The 25,143-nt window shown below is 44.6% G+C and overlaps 8 protein-coding genes across 10 annotated transcripts; 3 read left to right on the top strand and 5 right to left on the bottom strand.

Moving 5' to 3' along the window:
* Positions 1-1,823: 1,823 nt before the first annotated feature.
* On the bottom strand, positions 1,824-4,559 carry LOC117587793 (ribosomal L1 domain-containing protein CG13096). The gene is made up of 2 exons (XM_034278739.1): positions 2,831-4,559; positions 1,824-2,770 (listed from the first exon to the last, which is right to left on the bottom strand). Exons 1-2 carry the CDS (start codon positions 4,457-4,459, stop codon positions 1,985-1,987), a joined length of 2,415 nt encoding a protein of 804 aa, XP_034134630.1. The 5' UTR covers positions 4,460-4,559; the 3' UTR covers positions 1,824-1,984.
* A 411-nt stretch (positions 4,560-4,970) lies between these two features.
* LOC117588086 (U3 small nucleolar ribonucleoprotein protein MPP10) lies at positions 4,971-7,607 on the bottom strand. The gene is made up of 3 exons (XM_034279155.1): positions 7,426-7,607; positions 5,593-7,360; positions 4,971-5,528 (listed from the first exon to the last, which is right to left on the bottom strand). Exons 1-3 carry the CDS (start codon positions 7,521-7,523, stop codon positions 5,373-5,375), a joined length of 2,022 nt encoding a protein of 673 aa, XP_034135046.1. The 5' UTR covers positions 7,524-7,607; the 3' UTR covers positions 4,971-5,372.
* Positions 7,608-7,896: 289 nt separating this feature from the next.
* Positions 7,897-9,444, top strand: LOC117588090 (phosphatidylinositol glycan anchor biosynthesis class U protein). The gene is made up of 3 exons (XM_034279160.1): positions 7,897-8,133; positions 8,192-8,816; positions 8,882-9,444. The coding sequence occupies exons 1-3, from the start codon at positions 8,004-8,006 to the stop codon at positions 9,405-9,407; spliced, it is 1,281 nt and encodes a 426-aa protein (XP_034135051.1). The 5' UTR covers positions 7,897-8,003; the 3' UTR covers positions 9,408-9,444.
* On the bottom strand, positions 9,421-10,058 carry LOC117588092 (39S ribosomal protein L51, mitochondrial). Its single transcript, XM_034279163.1, has one exon. The coding sequence runs from the start codon at positions 9,993-9,995 to the stop codon at positions 9,462-9,464; it is 534 nt and encodes a 177-aa protein (XP_034135054.1). The 5' UTR covers positions 9,996-10,058; the 3' UTR covers positions 9,421-9,461.
* Positions 10,059-10,144: 86 nt separating this feature from the next.
* Positions 10,145-11,660, top strand: LOC117588089 (adenylyltransferase and sulfurtransferase MOCS3-2). The gene has a single exon (XM_034279159.1). It carries the CDS (start codon positions 10,193-10,195, stop codon positions 11,540-11,542), a length of 1,350 nt encoding a protein of 449 aa, XP_034135050.1. The 5' UTR covers positions 10,145-10,192; the 3' UTR covers positions 11,543-11,660.
* Positions 11,661-11,958: 298 nt separating this feature from the next.
* Positions 11,959-14,700, top strand: LOC117588087 (angiotensin-converting enzyme-related protein). Of its 3 annotated transcripts, XM_034279157.1 has the most exons (6): positions 11,959-12,092; positions 12,147-12,277; positions 12,397-12,474; positions 12,543-13,107; positions 13,171-14,412; positions 14,469-14,700. In XM_034279157.1, the coding sequence occupies exons 3-6, from the start codon at positions 12,418-12,420 to the stop codon at positions 14,504-14,506; spliced, it is 1,902 nt and encodes a 633-aa protein (XP_034135048.1). In that variant the 5' UTR covers positions 11,959-12,092; positions 12,147-12,277; positions 12,397-12,417; the 3' UTR covers positions 14,507-14,700. The 3 variants fall into 3 exon arrangements, with proteins under 3 accessions (XP_034135048.1, XP_034135049.1, XP_034135047.1); XM_034279158.1 differs by having other exon boundaries at positions 12,147-12,474; positions 12,546-13,107; XM_034279156.1 differs by having other exon boundaries at positions 11,973-12,092; positions 12,144-12,474.
* A 1,143-nt stretch (positions 14,701-15,843) lies between these two features.
* On the bottom strand, positions 15,844-17,930 carry LOC117588091 (flocculation protein FLO11). Its single transcript, XM_034279162.1, has one exon. The coding sequence runs from the start codon at positions 17,891-17,893 to the stop codon at positions 16,775-16,777; it is 1,119 nt and encodes a 372-aa protein (XP_034135053.1). The 5' UTR covers positions 17,894-17,930; the 3' UTR covers positions 15,844-16,774.
* A 58-nt stretch (positions 17,931-17,988) lies between these two features.
* Positions 17,989-18,462, bottom strand: LOC117588093 (anaphase-promoting complex subunit 11). The gene has a single exon (XM_034279164.1). It carries the CDS (start codon positions 18,274-18,276, stop codon positions 18,019-18,021), a length of 258 nt encoding a protein of 85 aa, XP_034135055.1. The 5' UTR covers positions 18,277-18,462; the 3' UTR covers positions 17,989-18,018.
* Positions 18,463-25,143: the final 6,681 nt, after the last annotated feature.

Below are 25,143 nucleotides of genomic sequence, written 5' to 3' on the forward strand. Positions count from 1 at the left end.
GGAAATGCCAGTGGCGTATGTAGGAAATCCTTATTGCCTTTCAAATATACGCACATGTTTCTATATACATACATACACATAGATATGTCTATAAGTACTGTATCTCTCTATGTCTATATGTCTCTCTGTATGTAGATTTTATGACAGTAAACGCGACTAATGATAATGTGGACTGATAAAAGCTTTATAATGTTTTTTTTTTTTGCTTTTGGCTATTGCCAGCGACGTGTCCGACTTGGTTTTCGGTTTCGGCATAAAACGTGATTCTAATCTCCAGAGTCGCGACCTTGACCACAGCCACCCACACACAACAAAGTCGTGTGTTGCTATCTACAAAGAGAGAGAGAGAGAGAGAGATCCTGGGAATCCTGAGAGACTTGGACATCCATCCAACTGTCAAACTATGAGAAAATCATAAAGATAATTAAGAGGAATTACGAAAGCATGTGTTAACTGTTTGGTCAGCCTCAAACACTCACGTTCTCATACATAAATAATGCCCTGGCAGACATCAAAGAAATTGCATTTCTCTGTACTCCCCACTGGATGAGACTGCCTAATTTATGAAATTTAGGGGAAATGGGGGAAAATCTCCCCCACGCCTACACATACATCAATGCTCAGGGAAATGGAAATTGACTTTGTGGGTAGCTTGTTGCATGCATTCCACTTCCCGCTGAGCCAGAGCCTTCGGTTGGGTAGTGCATTTTTCGATTTTATGACCACAAAGGATGCCAAAAGGTTGTTGGCATTCGCTTTGAGCCACGTTAATGCAGCATCCAACGACAACCTCATCCCATCCGACGATAATGCGTGGACGACGGGGTTTTTGGTCGGCAAGAATTTGCACAATCTGGAAAAGGCATTCAAATGCAAATGGCAAAGGGTTCATGCCTGAATAAAGCATATAGCCATTACATTAATATTAATAGGTATTCTCTTCAATCGAATCCATTGCAATGCATTGGGTGACCAATTGATTATTTTATCGTTATTAAATCCGATACCGAACGGATTATAATCAATTGATGCCAAATGTATGTGCATGGGCAAATGTCCAGAAGCAAGAGTTCCCAATCCCAGAAAGTAAATAGATTCTCGATCAGTATTGAAAGCATTAGCTTAACGAACTCGGATAAATGTTTGTAGCCATAATAAATGGGAAAGACACAGTCTACCGCTCTCATTCTCTCTACTCCGGTGTGGATTAACAGTAAAGGATGGTCAATAAGGTTCGCAATCTGAGAACTAATTGCATTTAATTTACAAAGAAATAAAGATTAACCTCCTTGAAAGGGTTATTCTGGCCTGGTGAGAGCCCTATCGGTTTAAAATTAGAGGTAACCAACTACAAAACTTCTAGATAGAGAAAAATTCCTCAAAAGTAAAAAAACTAATGCAACGACTGAACGAGTTGGAGAATATAGTTTCCGAGCTGCAGAGGGATAGAACAGGGAGAAAATAAACAACAATCCGCTGACAAGTAACAAAAATCAACCAATTAAATATTATATTGATGCCAAGATGAGCGGAATGGCTGTCACCTGTTGCCCGTTTAGAAAGATATCCTAATATTAATGGGATTATAATTGAATGCAAATATTATAATGGTAAGCAACCAAAAATTGCCGAATCACTTCGGTTTGTGTATGTTAATACTGATCAAGGGAGGATTACGAGACGAAGGATTTCGTGTATTATCCTCAAGATATTCTGAAAATATACTTACTGAAAATATACAAGGTGGCGATGGAATTTTACGAATTGTGATTGATATTACTGGAAAAAAGATTCTGTAAAATACCAAAACAAACAAAAAATAGTTAGTGGCACCTAAATTGGTTATCTTAAAAACAATTCGTTTATTCCTTAAAACTGTTCCAAACATTTTCAATACGAAAATTGAGTAGAAATTGTTGGCTGGGAGGGGGTGGGTATCCAAGCATTACGACTAAAGGAAAGTAAATTTGCCACGAGGGCACGTTTACTCATCATCATCGTCGTCGTCATCATCTTCATCGTCCTCCTCACTCTCATTATCATCATCATCTTCATCGTCGTCGTCGTCATCATCTTCATCATTCTCATCTTCCTCATCGTCGTCGTTGTCGTCACCTTCAGCATGCTCATTCTCATCATCCTCCTCAACTTCATCTTCATCCGATTCAGCCTCATTCTTGGCCGCCTCGCTCGTCGACTCTTTGCGAGCCTTCTTTGTGGGCACAGCAGTGTCCTCACCATCGTTGTCCTTAGAAGGAGCGGCAGTACCATTCGCATCGGCTGCCAAGAGAGCCGCTTTCTCTTCGCGAATCTCTGCCTTGCGCTTCACCTGTTGCCAAGTCAACTTTACGAACTCGGCATCCTTGGTAAGGGCAAAACGAGACAGCACCTCATTGGCCTGCTTCTTCAGCTTCAGCATGCGCTGCTCACGTGGTCCGACCACATACGGAGTGTCCGCTGGTGCGGCACACATGCTGATGTACAGGGGCAGGGCCGAGGTGCCGACAATATCGATTTTGACATACAGCGAACGAATGTTGGCCAGGCCCCCAGGAAAGACAGTCTCCAGTTGCTTTGTCACCAGCAGAATATTCTCCGCCAGCTGCTCGGCACTGTGCTCGTGGTTGCCCACGGGTACGGAGGTGAGATCACCCTTGCTGAGTTGCCTGAAGGCAGTGCGGCACAGAGCACGCGATATCTCCTTCTGCAGCTGTGCATTGTCCTTGCTTAGACGCACCGGATGCAGAACATTGCGCGGCTTCTGGGTAAACTGTGAAAAATAAAGAAAAATTAAATAAATCAAGCGGGACTGACAAGAGCCAGACTTTACCTTGCCCAGATACGAACTGGCCTGTCCCGATAACTTGCCGTCGCACATAAAGTAGTCATAGGTGTTGAGGAACTTGCGCTTGGCCTCAAAGCTGTTCACATCGTTGCGCAGCTGATTGAATGGCACCACAGTCAGACGCTGCTCGATGCCAATCTCCCGGAACAGATCCTCGTAGTGGGCCTTGGTGGGCTCAAAATCAAACTTGGCACCACGCTGCAAGTCAGTCACAATGATGGCCACATCATCGTCGCTGCCCACAAGGGAGTGCTTCAGTCCCAGCTTGACCACACGCTTGGGGCAGCTGGGTATCTTGTAGCTGCACACTTGCAGTGTGTAGCGGTAGTCGCTGAAGATCGATGTTGACTTCTTCTTGGCCACCTCTTCGGCCGCTTGGGTCTTGAGGGCCTGGCACACCTTCAGCACATTAGATTCGGAGACAATATCATGGAACTTTTGCTCATCGAAGGGCTTCACCTCGAACTGCAACTTGACGGGCGGCTTCTTGGACTTCTTGACCTTTTTGTTGGACTTTCCCTTTGTTCCTTCCACATTCTTCTTGGCTGCCTTCTTACTTTTCGGCGACTTGTCTGGCTTGTAGAGTTTTTTGACTGGCTTCGTCTTCTTCTGCAGCGATGCTGCTGCTGGTTTGGCTTCAGCTACTTCAGACACAACCTGTGCTGTTTGTTTGGCTACCTTGTCAGACTTTTTAGCTGGAGCTTCAACTGGTTTCTTGCCAGGAGCTGCCTTCTTGGCTGAAGCTACTTTCTTGGCTGGAGCTACTTTCTTGGCTGGAGCTGCTGTCTTGACTGGAGAGTCCAAGATTTTCTTGGCTGGAGCTGCTTTCTTGGCAGGAGCTGCTGCCTTGACCGGTGACTCCACTGCTTTCTTTGCTGCTGCAACTTTTTTGGCTGGCTCTGCTTTCTTGGCTGGAGCTTCAGATGTTTTCTTGACTGGAACCTCAGGTGTTTGCTTGGCAGGAGCTGCCGGTGTTTTCTTAGCTGGAGCTGCTTTCTTGTTATCTTTCTTCGCTGCAGTCGGAGCTAGAGCTGGTGTTTCTACTGCCTTCTTTGCTGGAGCTGAATCCGCTTTATTGCCTGATTTCTTCGCACTGGCTGCAGATGCAGACACAGCAGCCTTCTTAGAAGGTGCTTGCTTCTTTGCAGGTGCTTCCTCTACAACTGATTTCTTGGCCACCTTTCTAGGAGCCTCAACAGGAGCCAGTTTGCCTTTCTTTTCCTTTTTGGCAGTCGCTGGTTTAGCGGGCGAAGGAGATGGCGCCAAAATCAGCGGCTTTTTGGCGACAGGAGTCGCAGGAATGGGGGCGGCAGCGGCCTTTCCCTTTGACTTTTTTACAACGACCGGCGATGCAACCGGCGACTCTGGAGGAGCCATTACCAACGGCCTCTTAGTGGCCTTTTGCTGTTTCTCTTTCCCAGCAGGCTTCTTCTGTTCTTTTTTGGGTTTTTCAACGACTTCTAGTTTTTTCGGCGCCGCATTTTTTACCGCTACTTCCAGAACGGCTGCTTTGGTCAACTTGCCCTTTTCCGTGGTTTTCTTTTTCCTGGCCACGCCCTCAATATTGGCGCTTTTGCTCAGCGACTTTGGCTGTGGTTTTTGTACTTTAACCATCTTTGCGTTGTCAATTAATTGTGTTTTTTGAGGAGAAAAACAATTCTTTTTAAATGCAACACGTGCGATTGGTGAGTGTGACCGCGGATTTATCGATCAAATATACGGCATGACCCTTAAAAATATACCCACTGATGCTCACAAAAATACCAAGGAATTAATTAAATATACTAGCACTGAGCACGACTTGTATGAGGTTGGTGCTATAATTGAGCGCAGTTTTTGTAAACCGTCCAATTATGACTTAATTTAAAACTTTAATGCATCACTACATTTTTTTTGCTTTCGTAGACAAACTTGATATGTTTCAAATAAATTCGGACGGGGAAAATAACCTCTACGCCAGGTAAGTATTGGAGCAAAGCTGTAACCAAGTTACATATTACGACGTGGCGATTTCCCCCTTGAAAGGCGGGTGGCCAAATAATTCCCCTCTACCTAAGGGTAGAGCGGTAACTTAAAACCTCAAAAAAAAAAAAAAAAAAAAACTTTAATGCACCAAACTTCGAAATTCTTGAGTTTCCTTTCTATTTAAATAGCACACAGTTTATTTTAGGTAAATTATTCTAAAAATAATCCAATTGTGGACATTACACGCGTGTCTAATCGTCCTGCCTCGCCATCAAATGTCCTTGGATCAGTCACACGCAACACCCACACGGCACACAGAGGGAGCCGGACAAAATGCTTTCGCATGGCAGCTCCCATGGTGCCCCAAATTAGGGCTCTTCGCTCAGAGATATGCCAAAGTTATCCTTTTAACAAGGCGCATCCCCTGTGGGGGGGCGTGTGGGCGTGCGTGGTGTGTGGTGTGTGAATTGGCCATTTGCTGGCACGTGACTGGAGGACTGGACGTCACAGGCAAATGCCATTAGCAGTTGGCAAAGAAAAAGTAGTCTTAAAATGTACAGAATTAGAGCTTGAGTTTTTTGGCATTCGCTTTGGCCGGATCCTTCTTGGGACGTTTGCTCCCAGCGCCGCTCGCCGCCGTGGCAGTCGTGTCCTGCAGCTTGTTGAAGAATGCCTTTGAGGATTTCAGAGCGCCCTGATCGTTGGTGCTGGCGGTGATCTGCAAAGAGGGCAGCACAAATTCGTATAGGGAAACTCAACTGTGGCGCCTTATGTCCACTTACCTTTTGCACATTGCGACTCTTGGTGATGGTCTTCAGGAGCTTGGCGTCTGCCTCGCGTTTCGTGGGCGCCTTGCCCTCCTTGGCTCGCTGCAGGTCGCGCGTCTCGAGCACCGCATTGATGGCCCGCTGCTTTTGCTTCTTCTTGCGCCGCTCGCGATTCTTGTCGGTGCGTGTGCGCTCCGTCTTGCCCAGCGGGGCGTGCTTGGGTCCACGGAACACCTCCTCGGGGGCCAGCAGCTTGGCATCGCTGACGGCCAGGGGCGCCACCTCCTCCATGTGCACCGCCGGCGTGTTGGTGACAATCTTGATTTCCGGCGCCACTGGTTTTGGTGTGAAATGGAAGTTGGACAGGGCATCGAGCTTGAGGAAGAGCGAGCGCATCATTCGCTTGATCTCCTGATGCTCCTTGGGCTCAGGTCCGGCATTGTCGTCATCCTTGTTCGGGTCGAGTTTCTCCAGCTCCTGCTGGTATTGCTTCTCGTAGATTTGGGCCAAGGATTGCTTGGACTTCTCCTGGTCGAGCACCAGCTGCTTGCGGTACTCCTGCGGCGTGTTATCCACGCGCACGGTGCGCACCACATCGTCCCAGGCCTTGTCGCGTATGCGCTGCATTATGATATCCTCGATGGAGCGATTATCCTCCTCTGTGAGCGGTGCCGTGGGTCTTGTGGTGGATTCAAAGTCTAGAATCTCCTCCAGCAGCGAGTTCTGTGGCCGATTGGCCGCCTGCACCTCACCCTTCAGCTGCCAGGGCTTCTCGCCGAGCACAATGTCCTCATAGTCGCGTATGCGCTGGAACAGACGCGCCTCACGCAGCTCATTGGAGGACTGGACTGCAGGTGTGGCCTCTTCTTGGTCGTCGTCCTCCTCCTCCTCCTCGTTATCGTTATCTTCCTTGTCGCTGCCAGATTCTGAATCACTGGCGGGTTCAATGCCACTTTTAGCCACAAATTCGGATTCGTCAATTTCACTGGGTGCATCCTCTTGGTCGTCATTTGCTTCCTCATTCTCTTCATTCTCGTCTTCATCCTCTTCCTCTGGTACTATATCCTCCTCTGCCTCATCTTCGTTTTCATTGAAGTAATCCCTCTGCTTGCCTTTTATCTGTTTGTTTAACTTTTGCGCCTCCCGCTCCAGCTCCTCATCCACCTCGAAGAAGTCCGCATAATTCACATTGACATCATCCTCGTCTTCCTCGTCGCCCACACCGAAATCATCCGCATAGTAGTCGATGGCATCTGCGTCCTCCTCCACGCTGTTTTTACTTTTTTGCTTTCGCATCTCCTTGGCGTCCTCCTGCTCCAGGAACTCCTTCATTTCGTCCAGCTTGAAGAATGTGTCATCCACCACAGAACTGCGCACACGCTTGCCGCTCTTCTTTGTCTGACTAACTGATTTGGGTTTGGATTTCTTAGGCAGGTCCTCGGCATCACTGCCAGACACATCAAAATCAGAGTCAGGAGCCTCCTGAGCGGGTTCATCCTCATCAGACTCGGCCGCTAGTTGTTCATCCTCCTCCTCGTCATCGTCCAACTCGATGCCCAAGTGCTTCTCCTTCATGGCCATCAGCTTGGCAGTCTTCTCCAGCAGTTGCGGGAACACCAGCTCGTTGCGTATTTCAAGCTGCTGCCAAATCTGTTCCTCGTCCATATGCTCCAGCACCAATTCGGGCAGCAGGTCCTTCTTATTCTCTACATCTCCGCTGATGCTTACGCTGTAGGTTTGCTGTATGAGCTGTTCGATGGCACTAATCTGATCCGGCTGCGGCCTAGAAGAAAAATTGTTTAGATTTCCACTGAAGCAAACACGTGCGCGCCTTGGACGAAAACAAACTTGAGAAAACGCTCTGGATTCTTGGTCAGCTGCTCGAAGTTGTCCGCTATTTCCTTAAAGACATTTGCCTTTTTTGTTTTCTTCTTGGTTCCAATCATATTGTGGGTGATTTTATATATTAAATTGCAAAAATTGTAAATGCGAGGCAAGTGCAACAAACAGTTCCACAACAAAACGAGCAAGTATCGACTGGCACAGTCGAATGCCTATCGATATGTAGCGGCATGGTTTTTTGCCATCTTTAGCTGCACCTAAACACTAACCAAATATATACTATACTATTTGGTTAGTGGCCTAAATTATCAAAATTCATTTCATTTACTCTACCAGTAAAGATTTCAATGTAGATTTGTGAACTGGCAATCTTAATTTTTAAGTCAAATTTGAACATAAAATGCAACAAGGTGTGTTTAAGAAAAGGTTGCACCCACTCCAAAACTGTAACTGATCGATAGATATCGACCATCCTTAGTAACAGCTGTCGCCGCCGCTTCGATTCCCGGAAAACTGAATTTTATTTTGGAAAAATAATGCCGCATTCCATTAATTAGGATCTCCAGAAGAATCAAACGAGCAATATGGATGCAAAATTCTATAAACTTCTACTGCTGGGTGGAGCCGTGCGCTTCTACTTCGTGCGTACACCGCTGGCGTCGCTTATCAGCGATCGGGTGGAGTTTGCTACACCTTTAAATTCCCAAAAGCGGAGTGAGTAATCCTTTAAAACCATATGTATTCATATTGTAATTATCTATTATCTATGTAGTGAAGGAAGGCATCTACCTGCTGGACCAAGGAATTGACCCGTACAGTGGCGACCTTGTGCATGAGAGCCCCCTGGTGCTGAAAGCGTTGTCCGGGCTGTTCCTAAACTTTCCCCAGTGGCTGCCATTAATCTACATACTGCTCGATCTGTTGACGGGGGCGCTACTCTACAACCTGAGCGTACGTTTTGTGAAGCAAAAGCTGCAGAAGCAGCGCCTGGAACGCAAGAATTATGCCAAAGACACCGAGCAGCTGCAGTACAACGACGACGACAACTACGATATACCGGAGCTCGTGCTGATTGCATATCTATTCAATCCACTGACTGTGCTGAGCTGCATTGGCCTGACGTCGACCGTGCTGAGCAATCTGTTTCTGGCTCTGTTCCTGTACTTCCTCACGAAAGGGCTGCTGCTACCGTGCATCGTTCTGTTGGCCTTTGAGACTGTGCGCAGTCTCTATCCAATTGTGCTGATGGCACCGCTGCTCTTGGTCTTTGCACGTCGCTCACTCATTGGTGGCGTCATGCTATCGGTGCTCTTTGCCATTGCATGTGTTATCATAGCGACAGCCAGCTATTTGGTGCTGCACAGCTGGAGCTTCCTGGATGGAACACTGGGATTTATGTGAGTGAAGATTGATAGATGCCTTCATAGCATCCCTCCTCTGTAATGTGCTCTTCCTTTGGCAGCTTTTATTTCCGCGATCTGCAGCCAAATATTGGACTATTTTGGTATTTCTTTACCGAAATGTTCGAGCATTTCCGCACCATGTTCCTAATCACATTCCAGCTGAATGCCACAGTTCTGTACCTGGTGCCGCTCAGTCTGAAGCTGCGCAAGGAGCCTTTGCTGCTGGCCACCGTGCTGGTGGCGCTCATGGCAGTGTTTCGTGCATATCCAAGCCTCGGGGATGTGGGATTCTACCTAGCATTGCTGCCGCTCTGGAAACGTTGCTGGAAGTACATGGCCCATGGCTTCGTGGTCTTCACGTTCTTCATGGTTACTCTGTCCATGATGGGCGCCCTATGGCATTTGTGGATCTACGCGGGATCGGCCAATGCCAACTTTTATTTTGGCGCCACGCTGGCCTTCTCGACGGGTCAGATATTCCTCATCACAGACCTGCTCTTTGCGCACGTGAAGCGTGAGTTTTGTCTGTACAATGGCCAGAAGATAATGATCGATGGGGAGGAGGCGCGCATACTCTTAAAATAAACAAGCAAAATGCTAACAATATCAAATTAACAAAACACTTTATTACGTTCCACGCTACTGCTTGGAGAAGCCGGTCTTGGTCTTGCGATTGAGGAATTTGTACAGATAGATAATGCGCTTCTGCATGTCCCGCCACTTGGTGGGCCGAGCAATCGGGTATTTGGTCTTCTCCAGCAGACTTCGCTTGCGCAGCAGCACCTGGTACTCGTTGCCAGAGACACCGCGCAGCCAGGACGGCACCGAGTACATCACCCGCACCGGATGCAGTCGATCGTTGCCCAGAATGTCGATGTAATCATTCTGGCCGAACAGAGCGCGCTTCTCTGACCAGGCGTTCTTCGGCCGGTAGAGGGGCATGGGCAGCTTCTGTCCGTTGTCCAAATGGGGTAGCAGGCCACTCTTGAAGATCTTGTCCTTGTAGCCATACCGGCGCACTGTGGGACCGCGTGCTCGTCGCTCGGCATGCGAAAGTTGTCGCACCGTGGTGGATGTGGAGGAGATCGCAGGCAGGGGATTGCTGCCTGCCGACAGGAGCGTGGCCCTGCATAGCTTTTGAATTGTACCACTAAGCCAGGACATTGCTTTCATTTAATTTATGATTAGATAATTGTAAACAGACTTCGAAACTTCGCAAGAAAAAAATACAAAGCAGTGGAACAGCTGTTGCAAATCGATAAGCAGCCCATCGAGTTTACCGGTAATCACCGATAGCTTATATCGAGCATCAGCTGACTGTGGGAGAAATTTTTAATATTCGCACTTGTTTTTGTTATTAATTTGAATTAATGATCGACTCCGAGGTACTGCAAAGCGAGCGGGTCAAGCTGAAGAGGGATATTGCGGAGCTGCGGGTCACCCTCAACAGGAAGGAGCAATGTCTACGCGAACTGGAGGAAGCGATAACCGCCGGCGATGATAGCGATGGAGCGGAGGATTCGTCCTCGACCACACCACAGACCCAACTCACCAACGATGACATAGCCCGATACAGCCGACAGCTGATACTGCAGGACTTTGGAGTGCAGGGCCAGTTGAAGCTGAAGAACAGCTCCGTGCTGATTGTGGGTATGGGAGGATTGGGATGTCCGGCCGCACAGTACCTGGTCTCAGCAGGATGCGGGCACCTGGGCCTTATCGACTACGACGATGTGGAACGCAGCAATCTACATCGACAGATCCTGCACTCGGAGCAGCGCTGCGGTATGTCCAAGGCAGAGTCGGCAAGGATTGCGCTGCTCGAACTTAATTCGCACTGTCAGATTCGCTGCCACTCGAGGGTGATCAACAGCATAAATGCGATGCACATAGTACGGCCGTATGACGTGGTTCTGGACTGCAGTGACAATGTGGCCACGCGGTACCTGCTCAACGATGCGTGTGTGATGCTGCGCAAGCCTCTGGTCTCTGGCAGTGCGCTCAAGATGGATGGACAACTGACCGTATATGGCTATGGGCAGGGACCTTGCTACCGCTGCATCTATCCGGTACCTCCGCCACCCGAAGCGGTCACCAATTGCGGCGATGGCGGCGTTCTGGGCGCCGTCACAGGAATCATTGGCGCCATGCAGGCCCTGGAGGCAATTAAGGTCATCATCGGCTTGGGCGATGTGATGTCCGGCCGTCTACTCATCTTCGATGGAAGCAGCTGCATGTTCCGCAACATCCGCATACGCACCAAACGTCCCAACTGTCACGTGTGCTCTGCCCAGCCGCTGATCACGGAACTAATCGACTACGAAATGTTTTGCGGAATGCATGCTACTGACAAAGACAATCCCCTGGACCTACTGGAGCCGGAACAGCGGCTGGAGGTCAAGGAATACCATCAGAATCTACAGACGCAGCCACATCTGCTGATTGATGTGCGGCCGCCGGCAGAGTTTGAGATTTGCCAGCTGCCCCAGTCCATCAACGTGCCACTGAGTGAAATCCTGGACGACAGCTACCTTAAACGCTTCGCCAAGCAGCTGGAGGACAAGGAGTTACCCATTATTCTGCTCTGTAGGCGTGGCAACGATTCACAAATCGCTGTTCAGCATGTTAGCAATCGATTTCCAGCACATTCCGTTCGGGATCTGGTTGGTGGACTCCATGCTTGGACAAGCAGTGTGGACGCTAGTTTTCCTATTTACTAATTCCAAGGACCATGACTTGATGCACATACATATATTTTTTGTTCCTGATTGAAGTGTACAATTTTCCCTCGTTTTTATTTCACTTATTGTTGGTATAAATAAATAAAAGACAAGCAGACATCTGTTAATTGTTAATTAAATCCTTGGATTCGGTGCATGTGACGTCCGTTTACAGTTAAGCGATACCTTCTCTGAAAGCAGAGCACCACCTGGCGGCAATGCAGCTCAATCAGTGGATAATTTGCCGGGAACAAAAAGAGCAACAAACAACAAAGCCAGATTGTCGGCCAGGTGTAATATTTCGGCTCACGCTCACCTTAAACCCAAGATTGTGAATGAATGCGAAACTGTGTATGCATTTCTCAAAGAAAATAATATCGATATCAAGCATGCACTGCATGCGTGCGTCTGTGTGTGTGTGTCTGTGTGAATGTGCATTGAATACAGTAATAAAAGCAGTTCCCGGTGGGTTCAAATATTTAAACGCTCCCCGCAGCTGGAGGCAGAAGAAACATAGAGCTATCTCTGGACTTGTTGTTCTCTGTGTTAGGTAAGTTATAATAATTAATTATTTGTATAATAAATTCAAAGTGCAAAGTAGCAGGCTTCGATTGATAAGACAGAGCCCCTGTTTTGTGCTGGCACTGGCGGCCACAAAGCAGCAGTCGAAACAGTTCATTTGCCCCAGCGAAGCAGTGGACAGTGGATTGCCGCCAAGAAAAGCTGTGAAAAGTGAACTCCCGTCAGAAGAGCAGTGGATACCGCCAAATTAGCAAAGGAATTGCGCCAAAAGAAGCAGTGAACAGCATAGTTCCCGCCACGAGAAGCAGGGGGCAGTGGATTTACGCAAAAAAAGCAGTGGACATTGGGTTAAAATGGCCAAAATGCTAGTGATTTGGGTTTTGTCCCATCTACTGGTCTTTGCAGCGTGGGTAAGTTAAAGCACTCCATAGAGGACGCCGTTGTCTACCACCTTATAATATTTTGATTCGTTTCTCAGCAGCCTGAAGCGCTGGCTGAGGGTAATAGCTGTTCAGCCTCCACCCTGGATGCGCGTCTCTTCTTTGAGCGTGAAAATGAGTTGCTGCGCCAGCGCTACCACGAGGAATACTTAGCCAGCTACACCTACAACACCAATGTGACTGATGAGAATCGCCAGGCCATGATTGCTGTCTATGCGCGGAACGCTGTACAAAATAAGCAGCTGGCCGAAAAAATCAAGTCCTCCGACTACACACAGTCCGAGGATGCAGACGTACGCAGGCAGGCACTCCACCTGTCCAAGATGGGAGCATCTGCCCTCGACCCTGACGATTATCTGGCCCTGCAAAATGCCATCAGCTCGATGCAGTCAAATTATGCCACCACTAATGTGTGCTCTTATACCAATCGCAGCGACTGCTCGCTGTCGCTGGAGCCGCACATTCAGGAGCGTCTCTCGAATAGCCGGGATCCTGCCGAGCTGGCCTGGTACTGGCGCGAATGGCACGACAAGGCTGGTACCACACAGAAAGAGAACTTTGCCGAGTACGTGCGCCTCACACGCAAGGCGGCCCGTCTAAATGGTGAGTGTTCGGCCCGCCCGCCCGATAACCTGCCGTCTGACCTCTTAAATTCTATTTATATAGATCATCGCTCGTATGCCGATTACTGGGTGCAGTTCTATGAGGATGCCGACTTTGAGCGACAGTTGGATGCGAGTTTCAAGCAGCTGCTACCCTTCTACAGGCAGATCCATGGCTATGTGCGGTACCGACTGCGTCAGCATTACGGTGAGGATGTGGTACCCGCAGAGGGCAACATACCCATGCATCTGCTGGGCAACATGTGGGGCCAGTCGTGGAACGAGGTCATTGATCTCTTTACGCCGTATCCGGAGAAACCCTTTGTGGACATCAAAGCCTCGATGGTGCAACAGAACTACACGGTGCAGAAGCTATTTGAGCTGGGCGACCAGTACTTCCAGTCCTTGGGCATGCGTGCCTTGCCGCCAAGCTTCTGGAATCTGAGTTTGCTTACCCGACCCGACGATCGTCAGGTGGTTTGTCACGCCTCCGCCTGGGACTTTTATCAGGACAGCGATGTGCGGATCAAAATGTGCACAGAGGTGGACATGCACTACTTCTTTGTGGTACACCATGAGCTGGGACACATCCAGTACTATCTGCAGTATGAGCAGCAGCCGGCTGTCTTCCGGGGTGCACCCAATCCCGGCTTCCACGAGGCTGTTGGCGATGTCATTGCCTTGTCGGTGATGTCGGCTAAACATTTGAAGACCATTGGCCTGACCGAAAATGGGCGACTGGACGAGAAGAGTCGCATCAACGAGCTGTTCAAGCAGGCTCTCTCGAAGATTGTGTTCCTGCCCTTTGGCTATACCATGGACAAATATCGCTATGCTGTATTCCGCAACGAAATCGAGGAACCGCAATGGAACTGCGGCTTCTGGCAAATGAGATCCGAATACGGTGGCGTTGAGCCGCCTGTGCCACGTACGGACAAGGACTTTGATCCGCCGGCCAAGTACCACATCGATGCGGACGTCGAGTATCTGCGCTACTTTGCCGCCCACATCTTTCAGTTCCAGTTCCACAAGGCTCTCTGCAGCCTGGCCGGACAGTATGCGCCCAACGACAGTCGCCGCACCCTGGACAATTGCGACATCTTTGGCAGCAAGGAGGCGGGACGTGCATTAAGCAAGTTCCTGTCGCACGGCAGCTCGCTGCACTGGAAGGTTGTCCTGCAGGAGTTTACAGGCGAAACGGAAATGGACACGTCCGCCCTTTTGGAGTATTTTGATCCGCTCTACCAATGGCTCAAGCAGGAAAACAGTCGACTGGGCGTACCCTTGGGCTGGGGCGAGACGAACAGTAAGTTGTGAGAGTTCCTTTTTGATTGTTTCTATAATGTGTCTGTATCCTTGCAGAGATTCCCTCCGACTGCTGCGGCCAGTTTAGCACTTAGAACTTAAGATCTTTAGACTTGACAAGCAAATCAGCTGTTGTAATTAATTATATATGACAGCAATCCGATTGATATTTAAATTGATATTTATTGTATCGATTCGTTCGTATCGTTTTTCTTTCGTTTCCATTACTAATCAATTAGCCATTACATAATACACTTTATAACGATATCATTCATCATCAGCATCATCATCAACATCGTCCTCTACCTCTCTACTCATGCTATCTATCCGTTTCCATCTCTTGTTGCATTCGGAAAACAAAGAATTCAATTTTATATATAAATTATGTTGTCGTGCGTGTCATCTCATTTTGCAAGTAAAAAATCATTTATCTTGTTCGACACAAAGTTGTATATATCTTTCATATTTCAGTGTAAATTTTCGATATTATGCTTGCATTTTTTGTACACAGCATTTGTAGGCATTCACTCAAAAGTTCATCTCAAAGTTGTATATTGGATGAGGAAAACCCTTTGAATAGCTTGGCTTGTAGGGTGGTCGGCAAATATAATTGTAAGAAATTGTTTCCCAAAGGAAATAGGTAAAATCTAACTTTAAAAGGATATTTTCAGAATAATTGTAAGGCTTTGATTTCTGAGATGAAATATCTATAATTACAAACGAGTATTCTTTGAAGTACTTTTGTTTCTAATGCCTCAAAATATATCATAAACACTCAGGTGAATGGGGGACTCTCTTGCACGTTCAAAATGGTACACCTAAAGTCAAAGTCCCTCGCTCGAGATATCCCATAAGCAAAGCTATTCAAAGGCTACACTCAATATTGGAATTTCACGTTTTGTGCTGCAGTTGTATATACTTTGTATGCTAAGTATTAGCCGATGTTTGCCTTCGATTTGTTTTCCTTTTTTGATTTTTAGTCTCCTTAAGAATTGTATAATGAATACAAAATAAAGAAAATGTGAGTCGAATAAAAGTTATGTGTGAGTGTGGTTTGTTATCCGATTTCCAAATAGTTTTTCCAATTTTTTAGTGTCGAATTTTTTTGGTTTTTCTTTTTGTTAGGTAAAACATAGAAGCTAAGAACTAACAATAAATATTGGAAATTTGTAAAATTTTGTTCGATTAGGTATTAAATATGTAAATCCCGCGTGATTCTTGTTTTATGCGTTATAGGAAATAACCCCATAGTATTGCTAAACCTTTTATATGGTAAAATTTGTATATATGTGTATAATAGGTGTGTATACAGTGCGTTTTGTGTACCTAAAGGCAGTTAAAGGATCAATAAAATTGTCAGATAAATGCACTCGAACAACTCAATATTTCGAAATCAGTCGATTTTTGGTATAAAACTTCAAGTATTTGAATGGATAGGTGATATGATAGAGTATGTAAATGAAACTGCCTTTATAGACGCATAACGCACTGTACAAATGCTCGGAGAATGGGCTCCAATACTTGAGCTTTACATATAAATGCCTTGGATGTTTGTTGGGTGTTCTAATGATAGGATTATTGGACTAACAGTAAGATCAGCTAGGTATTTTCTTTTCTTTTTTTGCTTGAGATACAGATACAATATATACTATATTATATGTATAATCGTTAAGAATTAACAGTGGGACAGGGGGGAGGGGCTATCAAATCATATCATAGATAATCATAGATCCACGCGCGTCTCTATATAAATATTTAGGCCAAGAGTTTAGTTTTGGTTAGTGCTAATTGGAATTGGAACGATTTGTTTTTTTGTTTGTTTTAGTTTTTTAGCTAGTATTTTGTAGGCAATCGAACAAAAAACACAAATAAATAGCAGTTCTAGGATCCTATGAATTCGATGCGGGAAATTCTTTGTTTTTTTCATTTCTTTTGCGTTAAGCGTTACGTTTAGGTTTATACAAATCGAGTAATACAATAGATGTATATTAAGGATCTTATCCTTTACTACTTAGAGATTATTATTGAATACAATTTCTGTTTAATATTAAACGTTTGAAAAGTTCTCGCGCTTCATTTGTAAACATTTTTATTTTGTTTGTTTATTTGATTCTTCTTCTGGGTTTTCCTTTTGTTTTTCCTTTTGTTTCGCTATAATATCAAAAACGAAATGGAGGAGTAGGAGGAGCAATGGCAAGCTGTGTGTGTGTGTGTGGTGTGTGGGGTTCCTTTACTTTTTGGATTTTGAATTGACTCTTGAAGATATTTTCATCCGTCTAATTGACCCTTTTTTGCGAAATGTATGCATCATCGGCCTTTCGGTTGTGTTCTTGGACTCCAGTTTAGTCCAAGAACGGGTTTTGTCATACTGGCCGCGAGTGATGAGCGTGTGGATGAGGATGGGCGTGTGGATGTGGATGGGCATGATGTTGGGTGACGCTGCTAATGCTGTGATTGCTGCTACTGCTGCTCGCCCCACCACCACCTCCTCCACTACCTTTGACTCTTGTCGGTGGTGGTGGTGGCGGTGCCTGCCTCATGCGTTGCTGCAGGATGCGTGGCAGCTGAGGATGCGCCTTGTGCTGTGCAGGTGGTGCGGGTGGTGGTGCCGGCCTTTGATGATAGTGGGACGTCGCCTGCTGTTGCTGCTGTTGCTGCAACTGCTGATGCTTGCCCATCGATGAAGCAGCCGACGAGGAGCCTGATGTCCCCGATGTCGAGCTGGTTGATGCATGGGATGTGGTCGATCCCGTGGCCAGCTTGGTGGGCAGCCCCCCACTTGCCGCAGGCGAGGCCATGGCCCTGGGCACCGGCGGATCCGTCAGCTTCGGGCCCACCACAGGCGCGTAGGAGCCATCATCCTCGTCCGAGGACAATGAGTTGGCATCGGAGGGCGTACGCGATCGCGAAGGCGGCGACATGGCATCCTGCTCCTGCAGAAATACCCGAAATCCCTGTATCGACTCGTTCAAGGCCCACAACTGCGACAGCAGCGACAAGTCCAACTGCCTCAGGCCGTACATTTCGCGCCGGAGTATGGCCAATTGGTTGTCGATCGTCGACGAGGAGGCGCCGGTGCTGCTCGAGCTGTTGGTGGGCGTGTGCTGTTGACTTCCGGATGCCACACCCGGACCCGCACTGTGTGTGGAGGAGGCGCGACTGTGCACCGACTCCCTATCGCTGAGCGACTCCTGGGTGGAGGAGAGGCTGCCATGACGCTGACTATGATGACCGTTGTAGCTGCGATTCCTGGCCGCTGCCGCCGATGTGGAGGGACCCAAATAGAGTTCCCCAGCGGCGGCACTTAAAGCGGCCACACTCGCCGCCGGCGAGGCCAAGTGGGATGTAGATGTGTGGTGCTGTTGATGTGGGGCGGTGGCTACAGCAGCTGCGGCGGCGGCAGAGCTCAGACTTTTTGGCAGTGGAGGCAGACCACTCAGCGAAAGCTGTGGATGCTGTTGAGGATCGCTGTTGTCCATCATTTGGTTGGGTTTTCGATTTGGAACTCTTCTTCGTCTTCGTCTTCGTCTTCGTCTTGGTATTGGTATTATGCTATAGCTTTGCGCTTGTTTCTCTCTCGTGTCCTCCGCCCGATTCCTTTCTTAGCTTAGTGTATATTGAATTTCCAACTTTGGCGGCACATGGGACACTGTTTGTTCAATGGTTGCAAGTTGAGCCACTTGACAATGCAATGCATGTGGAAACAATGGGAGCAGACACCCCACACTAGGGGGCAATCGTCACCGGGCAGCGCACACTCTGGGCAAGTGCTCTCGAAGGACATGCGACAAATACCGCAATTCTCATCATTCGCTATCCAACGCCAAGTTGCAACTCCCGTCCATGACTTGATTGTTACTTTCATTTTGCGCACATTGGTTTGCACTGGAATATGTGTCTGTATCTGCTGCAATGTCCGCGAATTTAAACTATTTTGTCCGTGACTGATAAAAACGAATGCTGTCGCAATCTTCGTGTTTCTTTTTCGCAAAATATTGTTTTTTTTTCTTCGATTCTGCTGAAATAGGTCAAATGTAGGGTTGTCGAAAATATATCAAAATATGAATATATCGATATTTTTCAAAGTAAAAGTATATTTATATCGTGATAAACGTAACTAACCACAGAATCTAAATACATAAATAGGGTATACTGTACTGTTGGACGATTTTCGTTCTGTAAACAAGTCTGTGCGTGTTTTGAATGAAGAAACCATGACATTTTTTTAATATTTGACAACCCTAGTCATTAGTAATTTCAGCAGAGACCCTGAGAATTGCAGAAACACAATGACTGACATTTGCCAACAAATTATGAAAGCTCAAAATAAAATTTCAAGGCAAATAGTAAATTCCTTAATATTCGTCCTTGAAGTACATGAGTTGCATCACATGGAAGGATCAGGAACATGCCTACCTTAATAATAACACACCACTCAGTTGAAAGGATAATCAACTTATTTCAACTTATAAAATAAAAGTTACGGAATAACTCTTATTTCCAACTTTTAAAATAAAAATGCAAAACTAATCTTATTTTTTTATTTTTATTAAGAAAATCACTCTTTCTTCTGATTACTATTTAAAAAAATTAAAATTAATAATTAAAACAAATTTATAATAATAAAAATCGAAAATAAACGTGTTTGGCTGATATTGACAGGTAAGACTGAAATATAATTTTCAGTATATTTTATGTTGCTGTAACATTCAGATGTGTTCAATGAAATAGTAGTGCCGCGCCACACAATATTCACATTATAAATTTGTTATCACATAATTTATTTTGAAATCATTTACTGCGCGCGCTTTGTGGTTAGGGAATTAATTGTCAGGGAAGTCCTCTCGTGAGTCTAAACGGTCAGAGTGTGACCGCAGAAATTTATACCGACAGACCCTCGGAAATATGCCGAGAAGCAAAGGGAACTTAGCCCACTTAAGCCCCCCCATTTAGACAGGTGAACACCTTCAGCTCATTTAATTGAATATTACAATGTTTTGCGAGACCCCATGAACAGAATGTAAAAAATTAAAAAAAAAATTTGCTAATCATTTGTCGTTTTAAATGCAGTTAATGCATTTTTTTAAACTTGTATAGCCAACTTTTCCTTTCAAACGATATATAGTTTATATGTAGAGAAAAACCAGCGATATTATGGACGAGGCTTGAACTACCGTTTTCCAACACCAACATTAAAGCGGCAAATATTTTAAGTTTCGCGAATGAGCGAAGTAATAGGCGAAAAAGAGTGAATAAATGTGCCTAAATATAAAACGCGACGACGCGGAAGTGAATAAATATATCATGATATCAGTGTGGTGTGTTGTAGAGCAGAGAAGACCCCCCCGCTTGCAGAATACTAATGATTTGGCTGAGGTAAGTGTTTGATTTCATTATCATGGTCACAGCCGCGCATAAATCTCGACATTTTGACAAACGCCAGTGGATAGGTCAGGCCCTAGGTCAGATCTTTAATCAATAAGCGCCAGGCCGTGTCTCGGCCAACTTCCTAAAGCTTTATTTACTCCCATGCTATGCTCCCCAGTGCTCCTCTCTTTTGTGGAGGCAGTGCTGAAGTTATTGTCGCTTCGGTCGCTGATTCCAACGACGATTGCTGAACCGGACAGACGTGTCGTGTGCTCGTGTGCTGGCTTCAAACGAACAGCTTTTTGTTTTGTTATTAATACCGCGACGTGCGACGCGATTGATCGTGTCTAAGTTTTATTCTGTGCCCCGGGAATAAATCATCAATTAACACATCAAGTATAAAGAGTTATTCAAGTCCTGAGCATCACCAATTGTCAAAATAGAAAGTACCCGCAAAAGGGACGTGTTTGAAAGTTGTATAATCACTGAACAACAACAACAAGTGTGTGTGAAAGGAGTCTTCAAAGGAGAAACGTGCAAAACAAAAAAAAAAAAATAAAGTGAAGGCCTTGTGAGAGTGAGTTAAATAAAAACATACTAATACGAGTACGAGTACAACAAAAGTATATTTAAAAACAACACAAAAACACAATACGACATCGTTTTTAAGAACCTGTAATTGAAAACGCACTTGAATTACCCCAACACATACGCACACACAAAAATACATATAAACATACAATCCCCAAAACGGAGTGCGAATACACTGTGCAACACGTTGTTGACCCTGAGGTGGCAAGAGCCCCGCGTGATATTCCAAGAATAACAACAACAGTAGGCAAACGAGTGTCCCCCGCCTTCTCACAGTGATCACGCTGTCCCCCCCTCCCCCCCTCACTTCAAGCTTTTTTCTGTGTGAGCAATTATTTAGCATAAGAATTTATGTTGCAGTTTATTGCACAGCTCTCTCTCTTTTTGTCTCTGGCAGCTTTAAGTATCTCCCTCTTGCGGTACCACCCCCCTGTCCTTTTGACTTTTGTTTTCACTCCCTCTCTCCTTCGTGCTATCCCTCTCTGTCCAGTAACAAGTGTGTGGAGAGCGGCTCTCTTGGAAAGGAAATTACCGTTGCTTGCCTTCCAAGGAGATTCTTCTCTTGTGCGGTGTTCCGGTTTTGGTTTTTCCCTGCATTTTCTCGAATTCTGAGAAACAATTACATATCGTACACTAAAAGAAACTAAGAAATACTTTGGAAATTGCTAAAATTGTTTTAGTAATTTATATTCGATATTTATGGGAATTAATAATATTTTCTATGAATTATTTCTTTCTTTTTACTATCCAATTTTTTCTGCAGTGTGTCTGTGTTTTGATTACAAATGAAATGCGAAATTTCATTTGAAATGCGTTCAACGATTTTCGGATTTTCGCTTAGATTTGTCTTGCCTTGTCATGTGTCTCGCGTTCATAAAATGATGTTAATAAATAAACAATTATTAAAGATGCGAATTTTCAAACACATATACGAATAATATAACACTTCCACTGGTTTTGAGATCAAGAAAAATAAAACATTTATTGGGGATAGATACGTAGAGCTTTGGTTCCTAGCTCCCCATAATCATTGACTCATCGAATTACAGTTCTTGGAAATCGCTTAGAATTCCTCTGATTCGGTGATTCAATAAATGATTGATGCATTCTGCCAAGAAACCAGTGTAGATTGTTTCTGAGACTGTCCTTTGTGGCAAAAACTTGATCTGAAAAGCAGATAAAAGAAGACAAGAAATTCAAGGGTAAATTCCAATAATCTCTCTAAACTTCTTCTATTGATCGCAAATGGAGAATAAGAGAATAAGAGGTTAATAGCAACACCACGTGTAACCTCCATCAAATAAGTTCACTGACATCCCGACTATCGCTAATAGTTTTACCCCTTCTCTTTTAACCAAAATTGATTGATTACATGGTACATATGTTTGCTTGATCCCAGCGATTAAATGGTTTCAAATAACTCTTCCTTTCACCTCATATCTTATCTGTTATAGTATAGACCGAAAAATACACTTATGTATGTATGTACATATGTACATATATAATACGTAGTAAGCTCCAAAACTGAAGTTCGTCAGACGACATGGAGGTGGATGTTTGGACATGTGTCCGACGACTTGCATTATCGACAAGTTCCCCGTTTCGGCAATCGCTCACCTGTTGACGTACGTATCTTTAAAGCTTTAGCCATGGAACAATCAAGTGATTACTGATACAAAATTGAAGTAAAAAATGATTTCAAAGAGAGTAAGAGAGAATGTGCATACAAAGTACATTCATTTTAAGGAAGTATCCCTGCACAAATGAGACGTGCACTGAATGAATGATTTCAATAAATGTATAATTACCAATAAAACACCCATGAGTCACTCACCTGAGAGTAATCTCGCGCACAGAGATGAGAACACAAACGCGGAACTGGAAAAAGCACTCACGGTGAGAAAAATGAAAACCGATTAAAGCGCATCCGAGGGGATTGTCTACAATTCATTCATAAAGCATAAAAAACAATAAATGTACACAAAGGGAATATAATTTCATGGGAATGGATTCTGTAGTAATCTTTTCCGTTTTACAAGGAATTCAAGGTGACCAATTTAGAGAGAGACCTTTATCGGTTGTAATCGGTTGGCATTATCTCTGAAGAACATTGGAGAATGCAATGACTTGAGGGTTGTACAGGGGATACCCAGCAAGTACTCAAGTTAATTGATTACGGTATGGGTTGTAGACAAAACAAGGTGATAGAGACATATAGAGAGAGCGTATTTCAATGGAAATTTATGGCTCGTTTTTATGCAACGATGAACTTTAAATGTTTTTATAATAATTAAAGAATAGTTAATTAATTACATTTGAAAGCAATTATTCTTAGAAATTAATTAATGTCTGGAATTTAACCATAATTCCATTATTTCTGATCTTACAACACAATTGGTGGAACTCTTTTTTGGGCTGATTAAATTGTTTGTGCAGATTTTCTTGATTCCGTTTCAAACTTAATTTCCCTCACTCTTTTTTCAAAACCTCTTAATTGAGGTGCCATTTATGAAAGTTAAAAATTTTCCTCTCAATTAATTGGAAACCCCATTTTCCCAAAATTGATTAAAAGATGGATAGATTATATTTTTTGTTTGCTTTTCTGGCGATAACACGCTTTGATATGAAATGTTAACAAATTGTCGGGGGCACGAATCGAAAACATTTGCAAGCTCCATTACGCTTGAGATACTAATTCGAAAGATCAACAAGAGAGAGCAGCGCGTGTGTGTTCTCAAAATATGACGTATCTACACTCGAAATATATGAGAACAAGAATCTGCAGTTGCACAAAGTAGAGTCTGATGCCAAGTGGGGAAAGGGGCATGCGGGTATTGCGTGGCAAACTGAAACTCGATTGCAAATGCAACACAAACTCGAACTCGATCGAAATACAAGCCACTCGAAACGCGATGTCTTATGTCTCTTGATGCCGCCTGATGCCTGTCACAGGCCTAAAACGAGGCCATTGCACGCTACATTGTCGTCTGTTCGCTTCAAAGTATTACCATGAACCGGGGGGAGCCAAAACTGGCCAGCGGTTAATGACACCTTCCCTCCTACCACTCTGGCACTCTCCGTCTGCACTGACCTGAAAATTCTGAAGCCAGTCACAGAAGCAAATATTGAATTGCCAGTGGCGTGTGAACGTTTTCATTTACCGAGTTATTGTAATTTACACTTACAGACGTTTAAATCAATAAATAAATAATCAATCGAGCAGCGGCGAATCGTTGCCACTCTTGGGAATCGAACGATATTTAGCATCTAATCTTGAAGATTTTTATGCGAAGATTCCAGGCAGTAGCGAGCGAGGGGCACTGCTGCAAGACTCTCAAAATACAGTAAAAATGACAAAAAGTACTCTAACGAAAAGCTACGAGTTTTACATTTAGAGCCACATCATCACTTCTCAGTTGGAAAAAATGTTGATATATCTTTCAAACAAAGTTCTGACACTCCATTGAAGCGCCGCAGCAAAAATGTTTCTAGTGGGAACTCAATTTGAATATCTACTTAGCGAAAACCCTCTATAAAATGGAATAATAAATAGTTATGGAGAAGATCAAGCTGATATACGCGCACAATAGATGTTTCTCCCTCTTGCCACTCACGAGAGTGAGTTAATTTAATGTTTTTTTTTTGTTTCCTTTAGTCAGTCTTTACTTTTCGGTGATTTTCCAGTGAGAGATTCTAGATAATGTTCATATGTGCCGTTTATTGTTTATACTTCCTACAGCCACAAAACTTGTTTTGTTGCCATAAAATTATATCTACTGTATAGAGGGAGTGTATGGTGCAGGTAGGTGTTTGATGGGGGCCGTACGATGGCGGCTGATGGGCATATAAACAATTATAAAAGCAAAAGCCTTAAGAGATTCAAGTATTAGCTGGAAACTATACCAAAACTGCATCAGAGATGAGCTTACAGTCTGACTGACCATAATTCTAAATTAATTGCTTGATTTATGTGGTAGGAAATGGAATTTTTCCAGTGATTTTCTCAAAGCCAGAGATGACTTTTTGATAGCTCTATTAATTATGATAATTATTAACGATAGGTGGTCTCGAAAAAGGGCATTAAATAAATCGCTCATAAAATACGAATCGAATGGGTTCCGATTTTATACCCATGAGAATTTTTGAATCTATTTTAAGCCCCCCAACCTTTGGAAATTTCATGCCCAAAAAAACCCAAATATCGTTTCAGATATCCCACATAAATTTGATTTAATTTCGGAATAGGTTTTGCTTTCGTTCCCGCTTTATTATTATTTTGTATTTGGATTATTTTGTTGATGAAAGAATTCACCGCATTGCATGCCGCGCTTGAGTGACTCGAAATTATACACTGTAATCCGATTGCCCATTGTTCCCCGATTTTAATATTGTACTTTCGTGCGGAAGTTATACGTTAGCAGAAAATGTTAGCTGTGTTGTGTGTGTGGCATGCGATTTATATTGTCAGGGCAGAGTAGAGCTGAGCTGAGCCGTTTATGGGCCAGTTCAAAGGCCAAAAGAGATCGTAGTAAATGGCCAAATAATATGACAGGTTTTTTTGTACTTGGCAAACTTTTTCGCTGATTCATTTCTGTCGAGTTTCGGTCGGGATTTTCTAAATAAAGGTGGATCGGACAAAGCAGAGTGCTACTACAATTATTTGCTCTGTTCCAGCTGACTTTAGCTAAAAGTTGATTGACTTGATTCATGGCAAATCACAATTAATGTCAAGTTGGATTTTTAACTCCCCATTGGGTTGTGCTTTTTTTTAAGC

Source organism: Drosophila guanche, unplaced genomic scaffold (assembly GCF_900245975.1).
Source record: "Drosophila guanche unplaced genomic scaffold, DGUA_6, whole genome shotgun sequence".
Taxonomy (NCBI): Eukaryota; Metazoa; Arthropoda; class Insecta; order Diptera; family Drosophilidae; genus Drosophila; species Drosophila guanche.

Bases quoted from the DNA above. Each gene is read 5' to 3' on its own strand.
- LOC117587793 (XM_034278739.1), bottom strand. From the start codon at position 4,459: ATGGTTAAAGTACAAAAACCACAGCCAAAGTCGCTGAGCAAAAGCGCC. The intron at 2,771-2,830 runs GTAAAGTCTGGC...TATTTTTCACAG, and splicing joins CCAGTTCGTATCTGGGCAAG to TTTACCCAGAAGCCGCGCAA.
- LOC117588086 (XM_034279155.1), bottom strand. From the start codon at position 7,523: ATGATTGGAACCAAGAAGAAAACAAAAAAGGCAAATGTCTTTAAGGAA. The intron at 7,361-7,425 runs GTTTGTTTTCGT...TTTTTCTTCTAG, and splicing joins AATCCAGAGCGTTTTCTCAA to GCCGCAGCCGGATCAGATTA. The intron at 5,529-5,592 runs GTAAGTGGACAT...CCCTCTTTGCAG, and splicing joins AGAGTCGCAATGTGCAAAAG to ATCACCGCCAGCACCAACGA.
- LOC117588090 (XM_034279160.1), top strand. From the start codon at position 8,004: ATGGATGCAAAATTCTATAAACTTCTACTGCTGGGTGGAGCCGTGCGC. The intron at 8,134-8,191 runs GTGAGTAATCCT...TTATCTATGTAG, and splicing joins TTTAAATTCCCAAAAGCGGA to TGAAGGAAGGCATCTACCTG. The intron at 8,817-8,881 runs GTGAGTGAAGAT...TTCCTTTGGCAG, and splicing joins GATGGAACACTGGGATTTAT to CTTTTATTTCCGCGATCTGC.
- LOC117588092 (XM_034279163.1), bottom strand. From the start codon at position 9,995: ATGAAAGCAATGTCCTGGCTTAGTGGTACAATTCAAAAGCTATGCAGG.
- LOC117588089 (XM_034279159.1), top strand. From the start codon at position 10,193: ATGATCGACTCCGAGGTACTGCAAAGCGAGCGGGTCAAGCTGAAGAGG.
- LOC117588087 (XM_034279157.1), top strand. From the start codon at position 12,418: ATGGCCAAAATGCTAGTGATTTGGGTTTTGTCCCATCTACTGGTCTTT. The intron at 13,108-13,170 runs GTGAGTGTTCGG...CTATTTATATAG, and splicing joins CAAGGCGGCCCGTCTAAATG to ATCATCGCTCGTATGCCGAT. The intron at 14,413-14,468 runs GTAAGTTGTGAG...GTATCCTTGCAG, and splicing joins GGGCTGGGGCGAGACGAACA to AGATTCCCTCCGACTGCTGC.
- LOC117588091 (XM_034279162.1), bottom strand. From the start codon at position 17,893: ATGATGGACAACAGCGATCCTCAACAGCATCCACAGCTTTCGCTGAGT.
- LOC117588093 (XM_034279164.1), bottom strand. From the start codon at position 18,276: ATGAAAGTAACAATCAAGTCATGGACGGGAGTTGCAACTTGGCGTTGG.